The sequence below is a fragment of the Corvus moneduloides genome, chromosome 20, assembly GCF_009650955.1.
Source record: "Corvus moneduloides isolate bCorMon1 chromosome 20, bCorMon1.pri, whole genome shotgun sequence".
NCBI classification, from domain to species: domain Eukaryota; kingdom Metazoa; phylum Chordata; class Aves; order Passeriformes; family Corvidae; genus Corvus; species Corvus moneduloides.
Window position 1 is genome coordinate 91,622 of NC_045495.1, and position 22,388 is coordinate 114,009.

Here is a 22,388-nt window from a genome sequence, read left to right on the forward strand (position 1 = left end):
CCTCTCAGCAGTGTCATCACCTCCTCCAAACTTACTCCCCAAAACCAGAGAAGATATGAATATTCTCTAACCTTTTCCTGCAAGGACTGTAGGTGGACTGCCTGCAACACATTGAAAGTCTCTACTTTCATAGTGCAGAGATTCTGGGATTTTTGAGTCACTGTGCTCTATTAAAAATGAAGCTGGAGATGAAGAGCAGATACCCTACAACTCCCACAGGGACATGTCAGGTAGTGATCTGCAATTGTCTCTGTGTGGTTTTACAATCTACACTCTTGCAAATGCCCACGCATTTCCGTGCAGGGACTACTTCAAGTGCTTAAGATCTGGAGTTCACTAGGTGAGATCTGGCTACTCAAACGAGTCAAGTGTGGACCATGTCTAAAAGCCCTTTACAAGCACACCTGTCATTCAACAGTGACCAAACCGCACATTTTCACTACAATTTTGGTCTTCCTTTCTATCTGAGGTAAGGCTACAGCACTGGCAGGGGCTGCAAGGTAGGGTAATACAAGCAAAACAGATGCAATTTTTTATAATTGTGCATATTGCAGCTCACATTGATAAACTCAGTAGGCTCAATTTATAAAAGCAACACATTTTCCCTACACCTAGAGCAGATAGTTTCTTCCAGACCTCCTTTGTGAATGGTCTACTCTTACTTTTCTTTGCAATAAGTAGTGACAACATCACAAAGCTTGTATCAAAATACATAGTTTGTCAGTGAAATCACATCCAAGACAAGTACCATGCTTTAAAATTCCTGTCCAAAACTGTTTGAATATGCAAGCTATGTATGCAGGCTGCGTTACTCATGCATCACAGAAAGCAAAAGCAATGCTCCCTTATTTTCTTACCAAACTTAAAAGGATTGTAAACTAATGCCAGAGAAAAAAAATGAGACTTTTCCCCCACTGGATTACTACTTCATCTTCCAAAGACAGAAAAAAACCATTTAGTTCAATTCTATATTTGCATCCTCTGAAATTATTGATGCTCTCATGTTCCTGAGTATTACATCTCTGGGCTGCCACCAATCCATGCTTACTTTGGGGGAGTAAAAGAAATAAACAGTGCTGGAAAAAAATCCTCTTTTAGGTTTAGCTTTAATATTGCCACGCTGCTGTAAAGCTGTGTCCGGACCTGGCACCGAACACCAGGCGAGTGTCACATACTGACCACTCAGTCATAGCAGTTAGGCCTTCACCTGCAGCAGCAATGGGTTCTGCATGCAACCTATAAGAAAACCACTTCTGCATCAGCAACTGCACTCTCATCTGCTCTGGCCATTGTGCACACAGAACATACGCTACCTCGTTAAGGCTGCACCTGCCGCCGGGCACGGGACATCAGGGTGCTGGTGCTGCTGCTGCTGCTGCTGAGCATCCTCCAGCCCTGGTCTCAGTCCCAGCCAACCGACCTCCAACCTCCACATTGCTCAGGCTCCGGAGGAAGCACGAGTTACAGCACGTGAATGGGCAAGGCGCAGCGCAGGCTTTCGGCAAATTACACCCAACAGCACACCTGTATTGTTCTCCGACCACGGCTGCAGCCTCCCGGTCTGCTCCTCCCGAGTGGGCGGCAGCGAGCACCGGCCCGACCAGGCGGCAGCCAGGGAATTCCCCCGGAGCTAGGAGAGACCCTTCCCGGACCAGCACCGCCGGAGGGCGGGAAGGAAGCCGGGCAGCGGCGACTGGCGCGGGCGCCCGCGATGCTCCGGCAGATCCGCACGGCCGTGCCGCGACCACGACACCGGCAGATGCGGGCGCCGAAGGCAGAGCGGGCCGTGCTCGATAACGACGACGAGGACAAATGTATCCGCGCCTCGTTCACGCGAGTTTGCGTTCACCGCTCCGCGGGGCCGAAGGCGAAGAACGCGGAGACGGGGCTGGCCCGGAGCCGCGGGTGGGCGGGGAGCGCGCCGGAGCCCCATCCCCGCCGTGCCCCTGGGGCCCCGCGCTCCCCTCGGGGCCGCCCCATCGGCCTCGCTCTACCCTAGGGACTGCCCCTCGAGCTCAGCACTTACCTGGGAGTGGAGCTTTCGCCATTTCAGGGCTGCCCGCTCGCAGCCAAGCCGTCCTCAGCCTTATCAGGTGCTCGCCCGCTGGGCGCTCCGGCACCCCGCTCTCCGGCGCCCCATCGGCTTTCAGCAGAGGCCCCGCGCCGCCCCCTTGCCTGCGGCGTTGAGAGACGCGGCCGGGAGACGCCGCCGCCGCCGCCCGGTGCCGCCCGCCCGCCGCTGAAGGCGCAGCCGCCGTCGCTAACGGCGCAGTGAGAGCGGAGAGCGAGGGTCGGCCGGGCCAGCACGGGGACTTGGCTACGCATAAACGGCCTGGAGAGAGCGGCCGCGAGGTGCGAGCAGCACCCCGCCCTGGAGAAGAGCTCGGCGACGCGTCTCGCCTCGCCTCGCCGCTGCCGGCAAGGACCCTCCGCCCGGAGCTCGCCTCGCCCGCAGCCCACACGACACGCCCCCCGGGGACGGGCCGGGGCTCCCTCGCCGTCCTGGCGCCCCTCGGAGCTGCAGCCGGGCAGAGCAGGAGGGGGCTGAGACCCGCGCCCCACTGCTGCCCCGCACCCAACCTCAGCTGCCCGGGGAGCCCAGTGACGCTGTCCCTGCCCCGGCCCGTGGTGCTGGGGCGCGCACGGCTCGGCTGCTGCTGCGGCACTGCCCCTGCAAGCCGTTCCTGCGACTGGCTGCTCTGGATTTTAACAGCAAAATTCCTCCGGGTGTTGCCAAGCCCCGTGTCAATGCAGTGGCTGAACAACTGCAAAGCTGCATTTTAAGTCAGCCATAGGCAAGTGGCTTAGAGTCTGCTGAAAGCTGAATTAGGGAACTTACAGGGTGAGACTTGGTTCGTCCCTCTTCAAGAGCCTCACTAGCAGCATATCTCTAAAAGCAGAGAAGCCAACTTCTCTAGAACCCCCAATAACTGGGAGAAATTCACCTTAAGGAACGTCTTAAGTCACAGCCCTCCTTGTAGAAACGACGGGAGGAGGCTGGCAGAGAGCTTAGGAGGGACTATATAATACTGCAGTGTGTCAGAACACCACCAAATAAAGGGCAGTGAACAAAAGTTTTGCTCCCAAACCCCTACTATTAAAGAGCCAAGCAAATATAATGCAATCAAGTCCTAAAGCAACTTCTAGGCTCTGTGCCAACACCAACTTGGTAAGTATAATTACATGATTTGCTAGGGGTATTGCTTAGCAGTTCATTCAAGAGCCACAGCAAATACCCCTGAGAACATGGCGAGTTAAGTGGTTTTGCTTGAGCCTTAAGTGGAATAGGTAGCCAGAATGCCCAGCAGTTCCCACCTCCAGAGCCAGCTGCAAGTAAACTATGGTCCACCTTCCCCCAGCTATGGGTGATAGTGCTATGACATGCTGTAAAGTTTGCCCTCGAGCCACATTGCCTCTGCTGTTGGACATAAGTCCTCTTTAAAAGATTTGCCAAGGATTGCTTTCCCAAAGGTGCTACAGTGTCACTAAGCCACCAAAGAAAGTAATCCTAGAGAAAGACCATGGAATCACAAAATATGCTGTGCTGGAAGGGACCCATCAGGATCATCGAGTCCAACTCCTAGCCCTGTGTGGGACACCCCAACAATCCCACCATGTGCCTGAGAGCATTGTCTAAAAACTTCTTGAACTCAGGCATGTTGAACTCCAAAGGCGTATCTGGTTAGGTATCTCATTCTTTCCGTATGGACTTTGTCCTGTCTTGCCCCTCTCCCCCATAATTTACCCCACTGTTAAAGAGTAGCCCAGAATCTCCAATCTATAATATTATTGATATTTGCTCTGCTTTACTGAGTCTGTTCTGATTTTTCCATACAGAAAAGCGGTGATAAAATTTCAGTGTCTCTCCATTTCATGGGATAAGCACAGGGCATCTATTCTTTTCATGTGGAAAAGTCTATCAGTTTCCCAAACTCATTTTGAAAAAGGCAGCCTGTTTTAGAAAAACATTGCTATAGTGGCTTAATGCATTGCTAGGAAGCCTTCTTCCCAGACCCTGGCTGCTAGTCCATAGCAGAGCAAAATATTAGGAAATATCAGCAGAAGGAAGGACTGTGATAAATGCAAGATTTGTTGATGAGTACCAGCTTGATCCTAAATCAGGCTTTTTTTGTTAAACGAGGGACTGGGTATTAGGAAAAAAACCCCAACAAAACAAAACCAAAAAAAGCCACAACCAAGAACCTGGATACACTCATGAGAACAGAAATTAAATGCTAAGGAAGTAATCAGACAGCACAGCTCTCTGGGAGCTTTAGGCAGCAGGCTATTTTTAGTCATGTTTCCTAACTGGAATGCCGAGGGGAGAGGGAGAAGCCGTGACACCAGGATTTTTTGAAGCATCTGTGGAGCTTTTCTCTTCTACAGTGCAGCAACTGTTTTCAAAGACAGCCTCAGTTTCCATGGGCTTCCTCAGGCACAGATGGACCTCAGCCAGGGCAAATGCTCACCCTGCACTCAGGAGCAACACTGCAAAGTGGCCGAGCTCTGCCAGGGGGACCACAGCTCAGGGCACCCAGCCAGGGTCAGGGATGGCTCGCTGCATGATGGACCTGCATGGACCTGCTCACTCCAGTCATACCGTGAGCCAGGTAAGGCAGAGGAGCACAAGGAGAGACTGGCTGTACAGCCCACCATGCATAAGCTCCATTCCAAAATCGATGTAAGGCAGGGAAATGCCATCATTAATGTGTAACGCAGAACAAGTCAGTAATCCACAAATGGGGACAGTCAGAAGAGGCCAGTGCATTCAAAAAATAATGATGATAAATGTTACTCTGCTCCCTCTCAGACTAATAACTTACAGAATATCTTTTCTCAGTAGCACCCATGGCCCTCTTATTCACCAGTACCATATAAGAAAAGAGTGTGGGACCATATATGTAATGCATAGGAAGAAATAATGAGACAAAAATGTGCCATCAAGTTTTGTCAGCAAACAGAAAAGCAAAGTCGCTAGACCTCAAGAGCATGTATTTTAGCACCAGCACTCCCCCCTATTCAGACACAAGGCTAATGAGGGCTGTTGGAGAAGCAAAGGGTGATGTTTCATAAAGGAAACAAATGTGGTACTTCATGACTTCTGGTTTATGGACTGCATCATTCTCTGGGCAGACTTCATCTTATGCTGTTGGTTCTGTTTTGGACAAATTTCAGGACATTGGAAAAGCCAGATCCAGGAGTTGTCTGTATGGAACAGCCCAGCACGATCTCCCCTGAGCATCTCAGTTTGGGTCCATTTGAACAATGCTATTTATGTTTCACCAATACTATGGACGTTTTGTTCTGTGGCAGCTCAAAAAGGGACAGAAATCGCTAGAGAAAGTTAAAAAAAAAAAAAAAAGAGGAAGAAGAAAGAAAAAGAGTCAGCATGTGCATTTTAACAAGTCTATTAATAACTGACACCCATGGTGCCACCTTCTGCAGATATAATCATTGCTAAGCACGTGCTCCTGAGGTGGTTAGAAATCCACACTGAAGTCTTGACCACTCTGTTCTTTTTCCCCTTTGAAGTTTACTTGCTCTCTGTCTCCTTCCAGATCACCCAGTTCTCTTTGGCTGCTTATTCCCTCAGCCTAAATATTCAGACTGGCTGCAGAAACAGAAGACGGAAGCCAGAGTCAGCAGTTGCTGCCTTATGTTTAGTTTAATTGGTACTACTTAGTTCCATATTCAGAACAAGCTTATTTTCTCAATTGAAAGACAAAAGACAATTATAGAGAGTGTAACCTTGCACTTGAATTTCAGCCACATTTAAAAACATCAGAGGCAAATGAAAGTTCCAGTGAAAACACCTGGACAGGGAACTAGCTTTCATTCAGCTGCCTGCACTGGTGTAGGTGCAAAATTATAATACGAAGACCAGTTTCTTTGCAGATTGCCCCAAACTGAAGGCCAAATCCTGACACCTGCTGAGCCTAAACTCCAACTGAAACCTTAAGAGCTTGTCCCTACCAAGAATTCAGAACAACTAAAGACCAAATCCCCAGACATGAACTTTCATAACATTGCTATTCTCACATCTGACTCACAGTAGGAAACAAATAGCCAAACGTAAAAATTAGTCAGTGCAATAAATAAACTCAGATCCCTAAAAGAGGTTAAAGCCCACAGAAATTTGGGATTGCTTAATTTCTATGAGGCAGACACAAGTAAGATGTCTCAAACTTTTCTTCTGCACCTTAGTTAAGTTCCTCCAGAAGGACTGAAGAGTGTGAAGTTGGGAATTTTATTTAAAGCCTTCACTCTCCACATATATCTGCTCCCAGAAGGCAGCCAAATGCCACAACGTTCTCATCCAGAATAAAAGTTGATTTTGGCATCCTCAGTCAGAGGATACCCCTCACAAGTGAGAGAAAGTATGCCTTCCTTCACAGATGACCACATTACTTCAAGGTGTATGTAGTCTGACTCTTGTAATGTTGCCAGGTGCTCTCTTGCATGCTGGGTGCTGACTATTCCAAATGGATTCAGAGGGAAGTTATCTTAAATTAAAACTGTGTTCAGTGATAATAAACAAGTGTTGTTTATTAAAAAATAAAACATCCTCAAAATACTTTCAGACGCATATATACACACAGAGACACTATTGCTTTAGTATTTTTGACTTATAATCTTAGAAATTAACTGTTTTAAATTACAGATTCGCGTATCAGCAAAGTCATGCTTCAGCAGTAACATTTATTACATTTTATGTAAATTTGAAGATGATTGAAATAGTAAACCAGGCTTCAATAGAAACAAAATTATTTTTAAAATATATGTTCTAATTAGAGGAAATAATCTTAGAAGGTTAAAAATGAATGTGTTATAAGTTGAATAATACTGGAGGAAAAAAAATTGACAAAGGAAACAGACTCATATTGTTCTTCGAGTTACCTCAAGGGATGAATTTGCATTTCCCTAGTATACTACACATGTAATTATTACTCATTGCTCTGACTCCAGACATAACCCAAACTAGTACCTTGATTACTTGAAACAAGTTAATTTAATGTTGCAGAAATGCCAATTGCTCATTTATTTTGTTGTTCTTGATTTCATTGGGATTCTTAAGAGAAAGGAATGTGGGGTTGAATCACTAAATGCTGTTAAAAATGTAACATTTTAGAGTAGTTTAAGAAAAAGAAAGTAAGATCTCTACCATGTGCTTCTATTGAAAGGTCTCATTTTGCCTGTGCATGATGTACTAGAGATACTCAGGAACTCCACTCTGAGGCTGATGGCAAGAGCCCAAGCAAGCCTGCACCTACAGCCAGTGACAAGTGTTTGCATCTATTTGTGCTGTTCCATGAGAATCCTTCACTGGATTGCCACATCCTCAAAGAACTCACCCCAGTGTATGTGCTAAGCATGTGCTAAGGTGATCAGACAACATCAAGTCTGAAAAGGAAAACATCATTATAATGGTTTTATAAAAACCTGAGATGAATCCTTGATGGAGATCCAGTGCAGAAAATCTCACAGACTGTCAGGCTGAGGCTGACGTTGATGGGGCACGTGGGAAAGAATTCAGTGCATTGGCTGCAAAAACTCCGATGTGAACACAGCTTCTGCATAGTCCTCACAAACATCCTGCAACTCTGCTGCCACGTCACACAGGGCTTCTTCTGTCAGTTGCTCTGCAAGACTAAGGGAGAGGGAGGGCAAAATAAAAGAAGGAAAAGGTTCAGAAAGATTTCAAATTCCAGTCATTCATGCCATTGATATCAATGCTCTGTGCCAACTGATGTTGTGCCACTATTTATGCAGTTCTGAAAGAACAGGGCTAGCAAAGTTCAAATTCAGCCTCTATTTCCATGCTTTCTTTGGGTTGGAATTTGCAAGACCCAAAGGTAGGTTTTGAAATATAAGTTATTATAAATATATAAATATATATATATATAGAATATATAAATATATAAATATATAAATTATTATATATTAATATATAAATTATTTCTAGGCATTTGTAGGTAATTACTCAAGAAAAGTGGAAGGAAATTATAACCAGTTATGTAATTTAGTTGCTAAACCTTTTACTGAGCAATCAAAACACTTACTCTAGCTTCAGTGCAAAGGTGTGTATTTTGGCTTATGTTGCCCTGCTTGCTTAGTAGACATTCAGCCTGAGAAACAATTTTTCTTTGCCAGGAAGTGAACAGCAGAAAGGCTGTAGTTCACTGTTTCTTCACATCTTCTATTTGTGCTAAGGGATGGATACTCTACTCCAATATCCTTTTGTCTTATCCAAAGACCTTCAAAATCCATGAACACTGAGTACCAGTGGAGAAATAGTCTGAGAGCCAACTGCTTCTGGCTTTCAGTTTGGAATTGAAATGGTCCCTCCCCCCTCATCTCCTGAGTGAGAATGGAAATACCTGTCAATAGCTGATACATTCACTTCCAAACCACAAAGATAGTTCATATACCTCTCAGCAATCTGCCATGGATCGAAACTGCCCACCACCTCATGGGAAATAAGCTTTAAATGATGCTTGTATCTGCGGTTATAATCCAAGATGCTCTGGAGCACATCGCTTGGCACAGAGAGAGACACAGAATACGCTTTCTGTAGAGAATTCAGAGGCAAGGGCTGCAGAATGTCATCTCCAGTCTGCAATTTCTCCTCTGCTTCTTTGTTTTCATCAATATCACTGGAAATATGAAATAATCATCACGACAGGACAAAATTTTTAAGTCTCTTTTTGAAGAGTCAGTGTAATGAAGTCACATAGATCTTACGCACCACAGTTTACTGTAGGGCCAAATATTCCACTTACATGCTGTCAAAAGGTTTTTCAAATAGAATGTCTGTTTCCAGCTCTGTGTGTCCAGTTAATTTGGTTATCTGAACTGGATGAGGAGATGTAAGTTTTTTAGCTGTTGATGCCATTTGTTGTTCTAGAAGGAAGAAAATACTATTTTAAATTGGTTTTTTGAAAGAGGAAAAACTACATCTACTGCAGGTTAAGTCCTCACAAAGACTTTTGTTTCTTTTAAGCGGAAGTCCTTCAGGTAAGTAAAGTATTCAAAGTAAGAAAAAACAAATTCAGCTCAGTGTATTAACGATTAGCAATTTAGAAATGCTACCTTTAGTATAAATCATTTGTGCTGCCAGTGGGTAATTCTAGCAGAGAGATAGAAAATGCCACTGTAAAAATAGCACAGTCTATTAAACTTAGTGGTACATCCAAGATATGGAAAAAGAATCCATAGATTTGGGGTAAATCTTCACCAGTTTTACTGTGAGATTTTCCAACTTGTGTTAAACAACACAGTTTCAGTAAAGTTGTGTGTGATCCGATACCTTGGAAAATCAATGTAGCTTCACTGTGCTACTCAATCAAACCATAGGATAAAGAAAAGGAATGCTGATAAAGTATTGATTTTAGAATTACATCTTAGAAACTGTCCTCTGAAAGAAGCACCTATGGTAAAAAATGTGTCTGAGTGGTGCTATTTGATCACACATAATCCAATGACCTTGATTTCAAAACACCTGAATTTAAACCTACAGATTATAAGGAAACCAACCTGTACTAAAGAAGACAATTACCCGTTTTGTCTTCCTGGGCCCAAAACTGGGAGTCACTGTACACAATCTGGGTGACTCTCCTGCGGACAGCCTCCTGGTACATCTGGAGTGGAACACACAACATCAATCAATCACCCATGTATCTGGCAGCTCAGCTGCACTGCTTATGACTCAATAGGAAAGCAAGTAATGATCCTCCTTGGGCAAAGCAGGCTTATTTTGGCTGGTAACAAAACATAGAAAAGGGTTGGGTGATTGAAAACACAGATATTTCTCTTATTCAAAATGCCATACTTGAATACAAAACTAACTGCCAGTCCCATGGGAGCTCTTCAGATTTCAGACCAACAGCCCTTAGCCAAACAACTGACCGGCCCTCAAGCTGCTCCTGCCTCACCAACAGTGAATCCAAATGGGTGCTCCAGTGCCTCAGGGACAAGGACACTGCAGGATGGGATGTCAGCTTCATACTTCCAACTGATGAACAGATCTCTACAAGTAAATGGCACTAAACTGAGTAGCTCTAAGTCACAATAAATTCAGAGAACAGGAAGGTCAAAATGGAACTCAAACCAGAAACTATGAAAAAACTGATTGAAGAAAAATTTTTAAGAAAGCAATATATGAGAAAGCTCAAGTCAACTAAACAATAACCTTATGAATATTTATATAGAAAGATGAATAAATAAAGGCACAGATAACCATGTATTTGTCTGACGTCTCCATATTGCCCTGTGAAATACTTTGGATTGCCAGAGCGTATTTCCTCAAGATGGTCATGCTACTGGAATACTGAGATTCTATAGTTTAAAACAAGGGAAAAATTCAAATTAATATTCAAATACTTTCCAATCTGCTAGACAATCAACATAATCACCATACTGATTCTCCTATTCACATACAACGATTTAAGCCACAAAGTTTTGAGATGGGATGCAAACTCAGGTCTGCTAACTTTACAGCAACAGATTCATCAAACGCTCTGCTTCTGCTCTTACACTGTGTTTTCTGGAAGCACAAACTCCAGCCAGGTCTTTGATCTCAGACACTGATCCAGTCAGACCTTGCTTCATTTAAGAATGTAGATACTTATAAATATTATAATTTATGGACAGTAAGTAAGAAATTGGCACTAATGAGACCAACCAAGACAGAAAATCTTACTTCAATTTCTTCCATTCTTTGCAACATTGACTCCAGGCTATGAGTGTCAGCCACAAGCAGGGCCTCGGTCTGGAGTCTCTCATGCTGATCCATGCTCCACAGTTCCTGAGCAGTATCTTCCAAAAGGTCATCCAATAGCTTTTCACTCAGAACATCTGCATTTGTTGCAACCTGCTACTTAAAAAAACAAACCCCAAAAACAAATACCACAGAAAACAAAAAGCCACAAAGCCAATAAAGAAAGAAAGAAAAAAAACCCGAACCAAAACAAAAGCAACTTGCATTAAGTTGAAAAAAAACTGTCTGTTGCCCCTTTGTAAATGTTTGACAGCTCTCAAGGCATCATTCACCCCGTGGCAGGACCTTGCCTGTACTACCTGTGTCCTGTCTAACGGAGGCTCTGACCACTCCTGTACCTCCTTCCCATCTTTGTCTGCACAATGGGCTGGAGAAACAGTTTGTGACCTGCACAAAGAAGAAGAAATGACAATGCCATTCTGAAACCTAGTATGACAATATTAATTTAAAACACCAACTACATAAATGTATTTTTAGGGGGACTTTTGGGAGTGGGGAGAAGCTCGTATTAGATCTCACACCCATTATGATATTTTTCAAAGTAAGTCATTATCTTAACTTTTCTATTTTTTCCATTTCTCCTCTGCAAAGGTCAGTTAGAACTTTCACTCCTCTAGAATTTTTTGCTTCAAGCCTTGCTAGTCTTCAAAAATAGCGCAGTAGCATAGAGAGTTACAAAATGTACATTCTAACAACCAAAGAATGAAGTAGTGTGATTTCCAGCATCAGTTTGGAAGAGTTACAAGAAACTTTAGAGAAAAAATTAATAGAGTTTAAGACCATATAAGCCAGAAAATTCTGTTGAGAATGAGGGATCTTGAATCATGTTTCTGCTGTTGGCAAACGGGAACTACATGGCTATCCACAAATACTGTCCAGAGAAATGAGCTCCTCATCTTACCATGCACACTGCCTAGTACAGATACAGCATCTGGTTCTCCTGCTTCAAATGCTACAAACACCAGTCCCAAATCAACCTAAATTTGGACACCCCCGTCTCCAAATTGAGTAAATTTGGAGTAAACAAACCTGCACTTTATTACTGTCTGGGACAAATACATGTATCTTGTCCTTCTGGAACAGGGAGATAATATTTTACCTTCTCAAAGCAGTGCTGGGAATACCCACTCCACCTCCTGTGTTTTGTCACTGGCCTGCCTTGCACAGTTTGGCTTTGACTCCCAGGCAGTAACTCAGGCAAAAGACTAAAGCTCTGGCTCTTCCCAGGCTTTAGGGAATGAGGCTGCTCTGGGCCAAATGGGAAAGCAGAGCAGCTATCTGACAGCAAGCTGTGCTGTGCCACTGGCCCCCCTGGACTGAAGCCAGGCCAACTCTATCCCAGTTACTAGCACAGATCCAGAAGCATTTCCACTGGGAAGCAGGGTACAGACGGCTGCCAGGGGACTGCAAACATACCGCTTAGGTGAACCAGACCGAGGCGGAGCCTTTGAAGGCATGCAGGGCATTTTGCTCTCCTTAACAGGTCGTTTGTTCTCTTTTAGTTGGAAAGCTATAGTTGGCTCTCGAAATCGGGCACGCTTTCCTGGAGGGTGTACCCGTCTTGACTTTAAAGATTTCAGCATTCCCTTAAAATTAACATGATCACATTGAAAACACATATTCCAGTTGTTGAATTTTTAAAGTCTTTTGCATTCTGCTTCAGACTTTGTCTTGAAATTACACCTGCTAGCTTTGCTGCAGTTGACGTATGTGAAGGTTTTACAAGTGCTTTAAAGGGAAGTACAGCTGTGCCTGAACAGAACATATGCTTAATCCTGCAACTATTATTTTTGCAAACAGTTCCAACTTTTCCAGTGTTGCTCTTCATGGGGAAAAAACTTATTTTTGATTTTTCAGAATTAGACTCTATGCTAACTATTAATAAATCCAAATAGGTTTCCAAGGTAACATTGTATTCAGCCACAAAACAATAATATTCCCACATTTGTATTTGTTACAAGGTCATTTAGACTTGTCCCCTCAATATGAATTATTGAAATGCTTAACCTTCCTGCCCATGATCCTCGCTGATCCACAGGGATAGGAAGCAGTAAAAGTTACATAAGCATACATCTATGTTACTGTGTCAGATTTGATTTTTCTAGTTAAAAGTGATACTCTGAGGAAGGAATAAAAGAAAAATACACTTATTTGCAAAATCTAGCCCTAGTCTTTTAAGAATTGTTTTGTTTGTACTATGGAGCTTCTTTCTGTTTGCAAGGACTTAGCAGAAACCAGAACTTGTATAGTGAAGTTTTACCATTCCTGTTATCAATTAAGTAAGCCTTAGTAACTTATATTCTCCTACTAACATTAGCACATTAGTGCTGAGTGCATTTTTTGTGACAGAGGATGACCATAGGAGGAAAATACTTCAGCTTTAATTTCAAATTGAAAAAAACATGTTAATTTCAAACATGAAACTAGTTTCAGTGAGCATTTTCCTTACTAATTCTGTTGTTGTTTCTAGTTGTATAGTGTATTTCCAAGGAACAGTAAACACTATTTTCGAAAAACATTTGCTAAAATAGTCATAACCACTAGAAATTAACAGACAGGGTTTATCCCCCTGTATCTCCTATCTCATAATGGCAATATTGTGAGCAAGTGCAAAGCTTTGACAGTGTCTTATATTATACAACAAATCCCAGAGCACAAGTAGAAGACAGCATAAATGATTTATCACTTCCATACCTGTGGTTTTGCAGGCAGTGACACATCTTTCTTCCTCAAAGCACCACTTTCAAGGACAGACTCTTTTTTTACAGCTCTAGCTCTCACCAGTGCAACTGTGCTTCCTTGCAAAGTGGCATTTCTCTCTGGAATAGGTGGGCCACTTTTTTCTTGGTATTTATTGTGCAATGTATGAGCACAACTGTTTGCCTGTTGAACTGCTGAAATATTTGCAACATGTCAGTGTTTATCTGTATCAAAAATAACACATAAACTTTTAATTGTAAGTTGAAAGGGGCAAGAATTGTCTTTGTTTCTACATTTGATACCTCTGTTATGCTAGGTATACCGAATCATGAACTTTAAGCTCCACCGTAATTTTACAAAAATCAAAGACAAAAAGAAAATTTCTAGCCTTGTATTTCCTGACAAGTATTAAAGAAATTGTCTTTCTTCCATTGTTTTGATGAACAGGAAGGTTTGGGGTTTATGGTCATATACATATTTATATGTATAGAGATATTTGAAAATATACATATATATGCAACTCATGGGAAAGCCTTTTGGTAGCAACTGCCATATGAACTCCAGGCAGTGATAACAAAACATCCCCGTTTAGGCAGCAAGACACATGGAAATCATTAGATGTTTATATACTGTCTCCCAGGACTGCCAGAGATGAATTTGGCATATGGAATTCTTGCTACCTGGGGGTAGTAAAGAATACTTACTGTTCTAGTAAAAACTAGCCTGAGGTATGAGAAAATCACCACAAAGAAGAAAAACAGTTAATATAGAATATATAATAATGTAGGAACTTACAGTGGCTTTCATGAGCTGCCAAAATACTTCAGGTAAATTTATCTCACAACAGGTTGAGAAAGAATAAAGCTCCTTTTCTTTCAAAGTAAAAGAACAATATAGAAAGCCAACTCCAAACAGTTGCATGGCAAGATAGTGGAGAAAACCCCCAAGTCTTCAGCTTAACCATCAGTTAATGTGTCTCTAGGTACAAAACTGTGACTGTTGTGCAAAAGACATTGACAGTAATGAACTGGCCAGGAGAAAACAGCCACTGCTCCCAGAAGTAGAGAAATTGTACCAACCAAGGGAATTCTGAGCCAAGGCTACAGAATACCTTTTCAGTGTGAACAGTTAAACAATCACAGCCTGGTTTTTGTTAAGATTGATTTGCTAACATCTGACCAACTTCTGACCAACAATACCATCCTAAAAATGGAACTGCACATGGCGAGCTAGGTGATAAAAATGTATTTAGTAATTCAAAATACAAACCAGTCAAGAGACTACCAGCACATGGAGGTTTTTTAGACTCCTGTCCAAGCTGTCCCTTTAAGGGGACAGGTTTGTTTTCTCCTTTTGGAGACAGAAGGTGCTTTCTGGCTGGAAATGTCTCAGTCTTCCTTGGAGATTTGGCCTGAGAAGCTGAAATACATTTCTTCACTGTTTTTGGTGTTTGCTTGTTTTCCAGCAGTGAATTCAGATCCTGCACCAAATATTTAAGAGTTTTAATTACTCTCTCAGCAAATCTGATGTAATGAAAAGCAAATTCAAGAGAGTCTAAGCAGTTGGAGCTTTTTTGGTCTGGTTTTGTTTTGGTTTTCTTTTTCTGACAGTGATTATTCCTGATAGCTTGTTCATGTAGAAGCTTTTTCATATTATTAACTTAAATCTTACTGAAAAGGCTTACATTTTTGTATTTACAACTGACTCCAGCAAACCATTTGCTTACAGAAGGTTCAAAAAAATTGAACACAAGGGCTACAGACCAACAAAACCCCCATGGTCACATGATTATGGTAATACAGACACTTCTTCCAATGCTATCTTCAAACTTAAACAACTACTTCCTTTCCCATTCCCAGGCAGTTAGCACTATTACTGTTCTCATAAGCAGTTCATAACAGCAAAATTAAAAACACAGCTCTTACAGTTTTAACAGTATTTTAAGGAAAGTATCTTATGGCTCTGGTATTGCTTTTTTTTACTTATGCAGCAGGCAACATGAATCAGAACTTTTCTATGATAACAATGACAATGATGTATAAGCCATCAGATATCACTAAAAACGATATTTGAAGGGCACGGAGCTAACTAAATCTTGTACCCACAACTTTATCTTCTGCCTGGACAATTCTACACCCACCACCATATGAGATCCTCAGGTGCTCGTCACTGACACTGATGACTAAAGCATGCATCCAAAGTAATAAATACATAATGCACACCAATTTATAAAATTAATTCTCTCAATCCTGAAAATGACAAATGAATTAGAAACTGATGCTTTGTTACCAGTCCTCATTCTACCAGGACAGCCAAGAAAGATAGGAACAGCAATCAATAAGACCAGCAGCAGGTAGTTTCTGTGTTTAGGATGCACCTCTCTTTTACGCCACCATTACTTAGGAACATTAGAAGTACATTTTTACATTAGAAAATATGGCCTTTAAAAAAACAAAAACAAAACCAATAATATATTCTGCCATTTCATGAACACAATCTCATATTTCACTACATCTTTCCTGCCTTAGCAAAAACAAATGTTATTTTCCTACCTCAACCTGCAGCAAAATATCTATGATAATGTCAGAAATGGAAGAATCTCCTTCTACTTTGGCAGAGCATAGAGACAGTTGTCGAACGAGACTGCCCAGTTCCTTGTAGTGGGCAGGAATCTGCTCATCTGTTTGATCTGCAAACTGACTGGCAAATGCCTGCAGGGTTCGTACAGCTCCTCTGTGTGCTGCTGCCAACCTGGATACTGCTCGGGACTGGAGAAATGAAAAACAAATAAATGCTTTAATAACTATAGTTTCTATGAATACAATCAAACCCAGTAATCTAGAAAACTCTGTCAATAAGTCACTTACAGCCTGAAGGATAATTACATCTTACCTTTTTAGTATGTTTGATTGTATGAGGACTCAGTTTTTCTATATCATCCTGAATTTCTTTTACCTGTTTATCAAGAAAGCAGATGGAGAGGAGTGAAATCAGTCAGAATTAATTCCATGTCTATAAATGAATAATAGATTTTCACTGTAGCATCTGAGCGAAAGTCCAGATTTTCCAACACTGATGCTCACCTCTCTGTCCAGCCATGAGGGAAATTAGTCACACCATTCAGATCTAAACTATGGAAGTTCAGAGATAACCTGATTGAATTTCTCTTGTTTCAGTTAGTGTCTGTCAAATTTATCACAACAAACTAAGCTACTACACATCCCAGTTTAAAATGATGGCTCCTACCTGTTGCTGGAGCACATACAGCATCCGAGCTGACCGTGCAGCTTGTTGCTGTCTCCTAATGCAAAGTCGCTGCTTGTTTTCAGGATCAAGTTCTCTATCTCTCCCTAAAAAGCATAGAATATAAAGTTTTATATCTTAATTTAACCCGTGAAAATCCCAATTAAGCCATGACAACAGACATAACTTAGTAATAAGCCTCTTCCATGCAAAACCAAACCACATATTTGTGGGGGTTCCTTTAACAGTAATGCAAGTTAGTTATTATAAACTCTACATTCTGTTTCCGTTTAGAATTTGACGAAACAGTCTCATACAATATAGCTCATTAGTTATTTAAAAAATCATGTGACCCCTTAGTTTTATGACAAAGTTGCAGATAAAGCACTCAAAATTTGGAATGGTTAAACCTCCTGCCCGTTATTACAAAAGAACCAATTGCTTAAGCTGGCTAGCTATTCTATCTTTTATCTATTTTTAAAAAAAACAGATGGTTCTAAAAAATCCAGACATAAATACAAATTCTACCCCAACCCAAAAAATGGGGGGGAAAATCAACAAACTAGTGTACATTTATATAACATAATTACTGTTCCGTCTTACACCTTTTTTAATAATTTCTTCGATTTTCTGGACATAGCTCCTCAATTCTTTCTGCAGACGCTGGACTTCCTGCGTATTTTTATGTTCTTTTTTATTTAAATTTGGCTTGGGGTCTGGTCCTGTGTCATGAGTGGGTGGAGAGTCCAAAACAGCTGGTGATGGCTTTCCCTCCTTAACTATGCAGAGATAAGTGTTTGCATCAGAGCTGGCAGACTCCCCTTGGGAAGGCTGGTCAAGCCTCTGCTGACATCTCAAGCGAGACTGAGACTTCAGGGCATTTTTATTTTCTTGACTTACAAATACTTCAGTCTTCTGCTGTTGTGATTTTTGAGTCCACCATGGTTTACTGACCACATCTCCAAATTCCCGCTGTTTCACTTGTTCTTGGAGACGTCTTTGTTTGATGTCCCTTTTTGCCAGCTGAACAGCTAATTTCAGTCTCTCTTCAGATACCACTGAGAACATCCCAGAGCTTTTCAGGCTGGGGTCCTCACTTCCAACTAGATTGGATGCCTTCAGTTTTTCTATTATAATTGGACGAGGGTGAGAGAATCTGAGAGCCAAGTTCTCTGGAACTGCAGGAACATTTCTATTAAACTGGAGCTGTTCAAAGTGCAAAAAGACCCTGATGTTATACAGAACACTATACACAGATGATGCAACTCTGTCATGATGGCACTGTTTAGGATTTGTGCTGAACACAGTGCTAACAGCACATCAATGTTTTCATTCTTGCTAAGCAGTGCTCACACAGGTGAAGGCCTTTTCTGCTCCTCGCCTGCTCACCAGTGAGTAGCCTGGGGGTGGGCAACAAACTAGAAAGGAAACAACTGGATGGCTGACCCCATCTGACAAAACGGATATTCCACACCCTGTGGCATCATGCGCAGCATAAAAGCTGCAGGGAAGAAGGAGGAAGGGGATACTGGTGACATTTGTCTTCCTAAGTCACTGTCAACATGTGCTGAAGTCATGGAAATGGCTGAACACCTGCCTGCTGATGGGATGTAGATAATGAATTCCTTATTTTGCTTTGTTTGTGCATAAAAACAGGAAAGCATTTGCTTTCCCTGTTAAACTGCCTTTATTGCAACCCGTAACTTTTCATACTTTTTGCTTTCCAGTTCTCTTCCCCTCCCAACTGGGAGAGAGTGAGCAAGTGGCTGCATGCTCAGCTGCCTACAGGGACTGAACCACAACAGACAATTAAGAATAATTATATTTTTTGACCTCTCCCCTTACAAAAGGACGGTGTCAAGATTATGTGTGACAGCATGAGGAAAGCTAGTATGACACTCCCTGCTGGGCTGTCTCACAAAGTGGGTCAGAATCATCTTTCTGTTACAATCACAAAGGAAACCAATACAGCATCGCTGCAGAAGGCGAATGGCACCTGTGCTTGTAAAGCCTTAGCTTCATTCCCGTATCGCTGGGTGCTCAATGCAAACGCATCATCAGGCACTGCTGTCTTGCTCGGCCCCATCGCATTGGCTTGAGAGCAAACCCCGTTGTTGCCCCTTGCTTGTGATCCCAGCTGTGAATGCGAGAACAATAAACAGTTATTTCAGACTTGCAGAAGCAATCCCGGGTCTGATGTAACAGAGGGAGAACCAGCCCGAGGAGCCGCGGAGAGGAGATAGGGGCAGCCTCTCTGCAACCGCCCAGGGCCCGCGGCTGCTCCCGCCCCGCGCCCCATCGCGTCCCGGACGGTACCGGCACGAGCGGGCCCCGGGTGCTGCCGCAAGGAAGAGAGACGGGAGGAAGGAAGGAAGGAAGGAAGGAAGGAAGGAAGGAAGGAAGGAAGGAAGGAAGGAAGGGCGGCCGGGCCGCGCCGGGACCCGCCGGGACCCGCCAGGCGCCGCTCGAACCCGGTCCCGCCGCCGCCGCCGCCGCGGGGGCTGCCGGGAGCGCGCGGAGCTACGGAGGCCGCGCAGGCTGGGCCGGGCAGGGACTCCGCCGCTGCCGCCATGGGCTGGGAGGAGATGCAGGTCCGCGGGTACCCCGAGTTCGTGCGGACAGCGCAGAGCTACCACGGCCGACCCATCTTCGCGCTTTTCTGCGGCGATAAGGACGCCGAGGGCAGGAGCTGGTGTCCTGACTGCGTGACGGGTGAGGCCCGTGGGGGGAATGCCCTGCCTGCGGCATGGGCCGTGTCGGTGCTGGGGAAGCCGGAGAGGCCCTTTCCGGAGGGTGCTTTCCGGAACATGCTGGGCGGTCACAGCAGCCCCGGTCCCAGTGCCGCTCCCAAGCTCTAGGCGCAGTTTCCCCTGGTGAACTGAAGGGGCTGTGCGGGCTGTGAGCCGCAGCTGCCGCGCTGCCCTTTTCGTTACGCCCGTCGAACGGCACGGGCTGTTGGCGAGGACTGGTGCACGGCCCAGCAAACAACCAGACGTGCGTCCGACAGTCGGTTTCACCTATGCTGCTCGTGTCGAGGCGCAGCGGTGTCCTCCCCGCCGGTGTCCGGCAGCAGCAGGTGAAGGCTATTCTCAGAAATCATCGCACTGAACTGCCTGGGTCGTGCGTGTCTGAGCACGAGTGGAGGTGCATTATGGAACCGTCACCCTGCAGAAGGGTGGGCGCCGTTCTGGGCTGCCACACCCAGGACAGGACCGAACGAGTGTTTTTCTTCCGTGTTAGAGAAGAAATTGGTCTTTACTCAAACACAAGTCCAGTCAACGTTCGAGCATGTCATAAAGTCTGAAAAACTTGTGGATAGCCAGGTGAAATGAAATACAGATTTCTAACTAAAGCAGACAAAACATTAATCTGCAGCCTTGCTGGTCCAAGTAAATCCATGTGATTCTGTGTCACAAGTATTAAGTACTAACAGATTTTAAAAATTATTTTCTAGCTGAGCCAGTTGTGAGAAAGGAACTTCATAACCTGCCTGATGAGTCAGTTTTCATCTACTGTCTAGTAGGAGATAGAGCCTAGTAAGTAACTTTGACTGCTGACAAATGGAAACTGTCCTTCTCTGTAAGGAATCAATCATTTTTCGAGGTCTTCACCATCTCTGACATGACCTATCTGCATGCTTGTTTTGAGAAAGGGGTTGGGAGGGTGTGAGGCAAAGCCCTTTGAATAATTTTGAAGCTATTTTAACTTCAAAATGCCCCTCTACAAGCTGTGCTTAACGCCTTCTTTCTGAACAGCTGGAAGGATCCCAACAATGAATTCAGGAGGAATCTGAAACTAACAGGAGTGCCCACACTACTTAAATACGGAACAGTAAGTGATTTGTTGTATGTTCTGGATGTACAGGCATTGAGATGGGGACCTGGCAGGAGTTCAGGGCTGTAAATGAGTTAGTGTATTCTCTGAGAACCTTCTCTTGTTCAAGGAGACCAGAGCATTCTGAACAGCTCTTCTGCTCCCTGTTCCTCACTCAAACAGTTCCTCAAGAGAGAACCATTCTGCTTATTGTGTAATGTCTATAATAAACATGCAGTAAAGGGAATATGTACTCTTGGCTCATAGTGCTTGAGGGGTTGAGAAACTTCTTAGCTACATATTGTTAATATTCCTGATTTGCAGCTCCTCAACTTTTGAAAAATCCAAATGCTGAACTACAGGAGTGAAACCAGTATGCTCGACTCAGACAGCAGCTCAAGTTGTAACTTGTACATGTTAATTAAATTAGCAGTTACTTTCTTAGAAATGCCTCTTCCAAGGTCAGAAAACCCTCAGGAATGTTTCAGTTGTTATTACCTTGTTTGCTCCGCGCCCACTACCTCACTCCCCCGGACAACAGTTGCTGCATGTGGCTAATGTTAGTGTGTTAAGATGGCTCTTGGCTAGAACAGGTTTTTTAATTGCCCCTAAAACATGTGAACTTTTCCTTTCAGCCTCAGAAGCTGGTCGAAGAAGAATGTTTTAAAGCAGAGCTTGTGCGTATGTTGTTTACTGAAGACTAAAGCCCTCCCTAGTCAATCATTGACGAAGATGGTAATCTCAATTACTGCAGTGTCCTTTCAAGGAATCACTGACCTTTATTAAAACTTTCATGATTAATTACTTCGGACTAGTCAAGATAAATGTCATTAAATTCTGGGTCCAAACCCTACACTAAAATCTTACAACAAAAAACTGTATCTTTCCTTTCATGTCCAAATAAACTTGAGTTTGTGAACAACCTGTTTTCAAAGGAGCTGAGCTCATGTTAGAAGCTGAGATTAGCCTGCACTTACTGAAGAGTAACTGCTAAGTTACACTCACAGTGAGTAAGGAGGAAGGGGAGAAACAGAAAAACCTCCTTTCTAAGCCTGACCACATAATTACTGAAACTGTTAAGATAAATTTTCAATGCCAAAGGTGTTTAATGGCTTATCTGTTCAGTCCAAGTGTAATAAGATGGTGGCTGACAGCTGTAGTGTCACTGATCACATGTTAAGAGCTGGGAGTACCTGCTCCTACAACGGCAGGAAATACAACATGAATGCACCAGAAATACAGTCTAAAAATATGAAAATTAAAAACCCTGGCTGCTGCCAAGAGCTATGTTGTTACAATAAAAACTATAAAGGAGTAAGTGGCAAGTGCTTCTCCAATACTCCAAGCAATGACATGTTTCCCCACACACACTGTTCTCATGACAGGGAGTGTAAAGAGACTCCAGAGCAGCCACCACTGGACAGGCAGAGGCCAAGATTCAAGGAAGCCGAGTTTAATGGAACAGAGACAGTTACAGCTTGTTTCCCTCTCTATCTGCAGAGTTTATTAGCACCTGTCTCTGCTCCACTTCCCAGTCCTCACCTTGTACACTCAAATTCTATCTGTACTACATGCTATAAGGAAAACTGCAAAACGCCCATCAGCAATGACTGCCAGGGAAACAGAAATGACAAGTAATAGCTCAGCTTGGTTTCAAAAAAAATACTGCACCATTTCAACTTTGTCTATCATCACTTCACCTTTGCTTGTCCCAGAGCTGTAAGTAGCAGGGAGTTCTCAGTGACGCTTTAAGACACATCGTTATTCTCCAGGGAAAAAGTTTCCTAGGACCAGCCTTTAGAGCTACACTTTTTTGTAGATACGTAGTAAGTAACAAAGCTAGGTTTTGTTTTCA

At 43.4% G+C, this 22,388-nt stretch overlaps 3 protein-coding genes across 6 annotated transcripts in view; 1 reads left to right on the top strand and 2 right to left on the bottom strand.

Moving 5' to 3' along the window:
• The window catches only part of PITPNM3 (PITPNM family member 3), a 61,102-nt gene extending 53,574 nt beyond the window's left edge, over positions 1–7,528 (bottom strand). Inside the window, exon 1 of one of the 3 annotated variants that reach the window (XM_032129957.1) lies at positions 2,027–2,643. In XM_032129957.1, coding sequence (XP_031985848.1) covers positions 2,027–2,048 — 22 coding nt within the window. In that variant the 5' untranslated portion in view covers positions 2,049–2,643. Of the gene's footprint in view, positions 1–1,313; positions 1,625–2,026; positions 2,644–7,440 lie in introns of those variants that run through there. The other 2 variants (XM_032129958.1, XM_032129959.1) reach the window with 2 other exon arrangements.
• On the bottom strand, positions 6,521–19,267 carry KIAA0753 (KIAA0753 ortholog). Of its 2 annotated transcripts, none has more exons than XM_032129964.1 (14): positions 18,717–19,267; positions 17,326–17,926; positions 16,724–16,827; positions 16,370–16,432; positions 16,030–16,245; positions 14,747–14,957; positions 13,472–13,668; positions 12,194–12,363; positions 11,077–11,164; positions 10,700–10,873; positions 9,557–9,638; positions 8,781–8,901; positions 8,430–8,654; positions 6,521–7,648 (listed from the first exon to the last, which is right to left on the bottom strand). In XM_032129964.1, the coding sequence occupies exons 1-14, from the start codon at positions 18,804–18,806 to the stop codon at positions 7,531–7,533; spliced, it is 2,460 nt and encodes an 819-aa protein (XP_031985855.1). In that variant the 5' UTR covers positions 18,807–19,267; the 3' UTR covers positions 6,521–7,530. The 2 variants fall into 2 exon arrangements, with proteins under 2 accessions (XP_031985855.1, XP_031985854.1); XM_032129963.1 differs by having other exon boundaries at positions 13,472–13,671; positions 18,717–19,266.
• Positions 19,232–21,457, top strand: TXNDC17 (thioredoxin domain containing 17). Its single transcript, XM_032129970.1, has 4 exons — positions 19,232–19,432; positions 20,175–20,256; positions 20,476–20,551; positions 21,169–21,457. The coding sequence occupies exons 1-4, from the start codon at positions 19,291–19,293 to the stop codon at positions 21,235–21,237; spliced, it is 369 nt and encodes a 122-aa protein (XP_031985861.1). The 5' UTR covers positions 19,232–19,290; the 3' UTR covers positions 21,238–21,457.
• Positions 21,458–22,388: the final 931 nt, after the last annotated feature.

Coding starts and splice junctions, on each gene's coding strand:
- KIAA0753 (XM_032129963.1), bottom strand. CDS start 18,806: ATGGGGCCGAGCAAGACAGCAGTGCCTGATGATGCGTTTGCATTGAGC. Junction 13,672..14,746: donor TGCTGGTAGTCTCTTGACTG/GTTTGTATTTTG, acceptor CAAATATTTCAG/CAGTTCAACAGGCAAACAGT. Junction 12,364..13,471: donor CACTGCCTGCAAAACCACAG/GTATGGAAGTGA, acceptor GTTAATTTTAAG/GGAATGCTGAAATCTTTAAA.
- TXNDC17 (XM_032129970.1), top strand. CDS start 19,291: ATGGGCTGGGAGGAGATGCAGGTCCGCGGGTACCCCGAGTTCGTGCGG. Junction 20,257..20,475: donor CTAGTAGGAGATAGAGCCTA/GTAAGTAACTTT, acceptor CTTTCTGAACAG/CTGGAAGGATCCCAACAATG. Junction 20,552..21,168: donor CACTACTTAAATACGGAACA/GTAAGTGATTTG, acceptor TTTTCCTTTCAG/CCTCAGAAGCTGGTCGAAGA.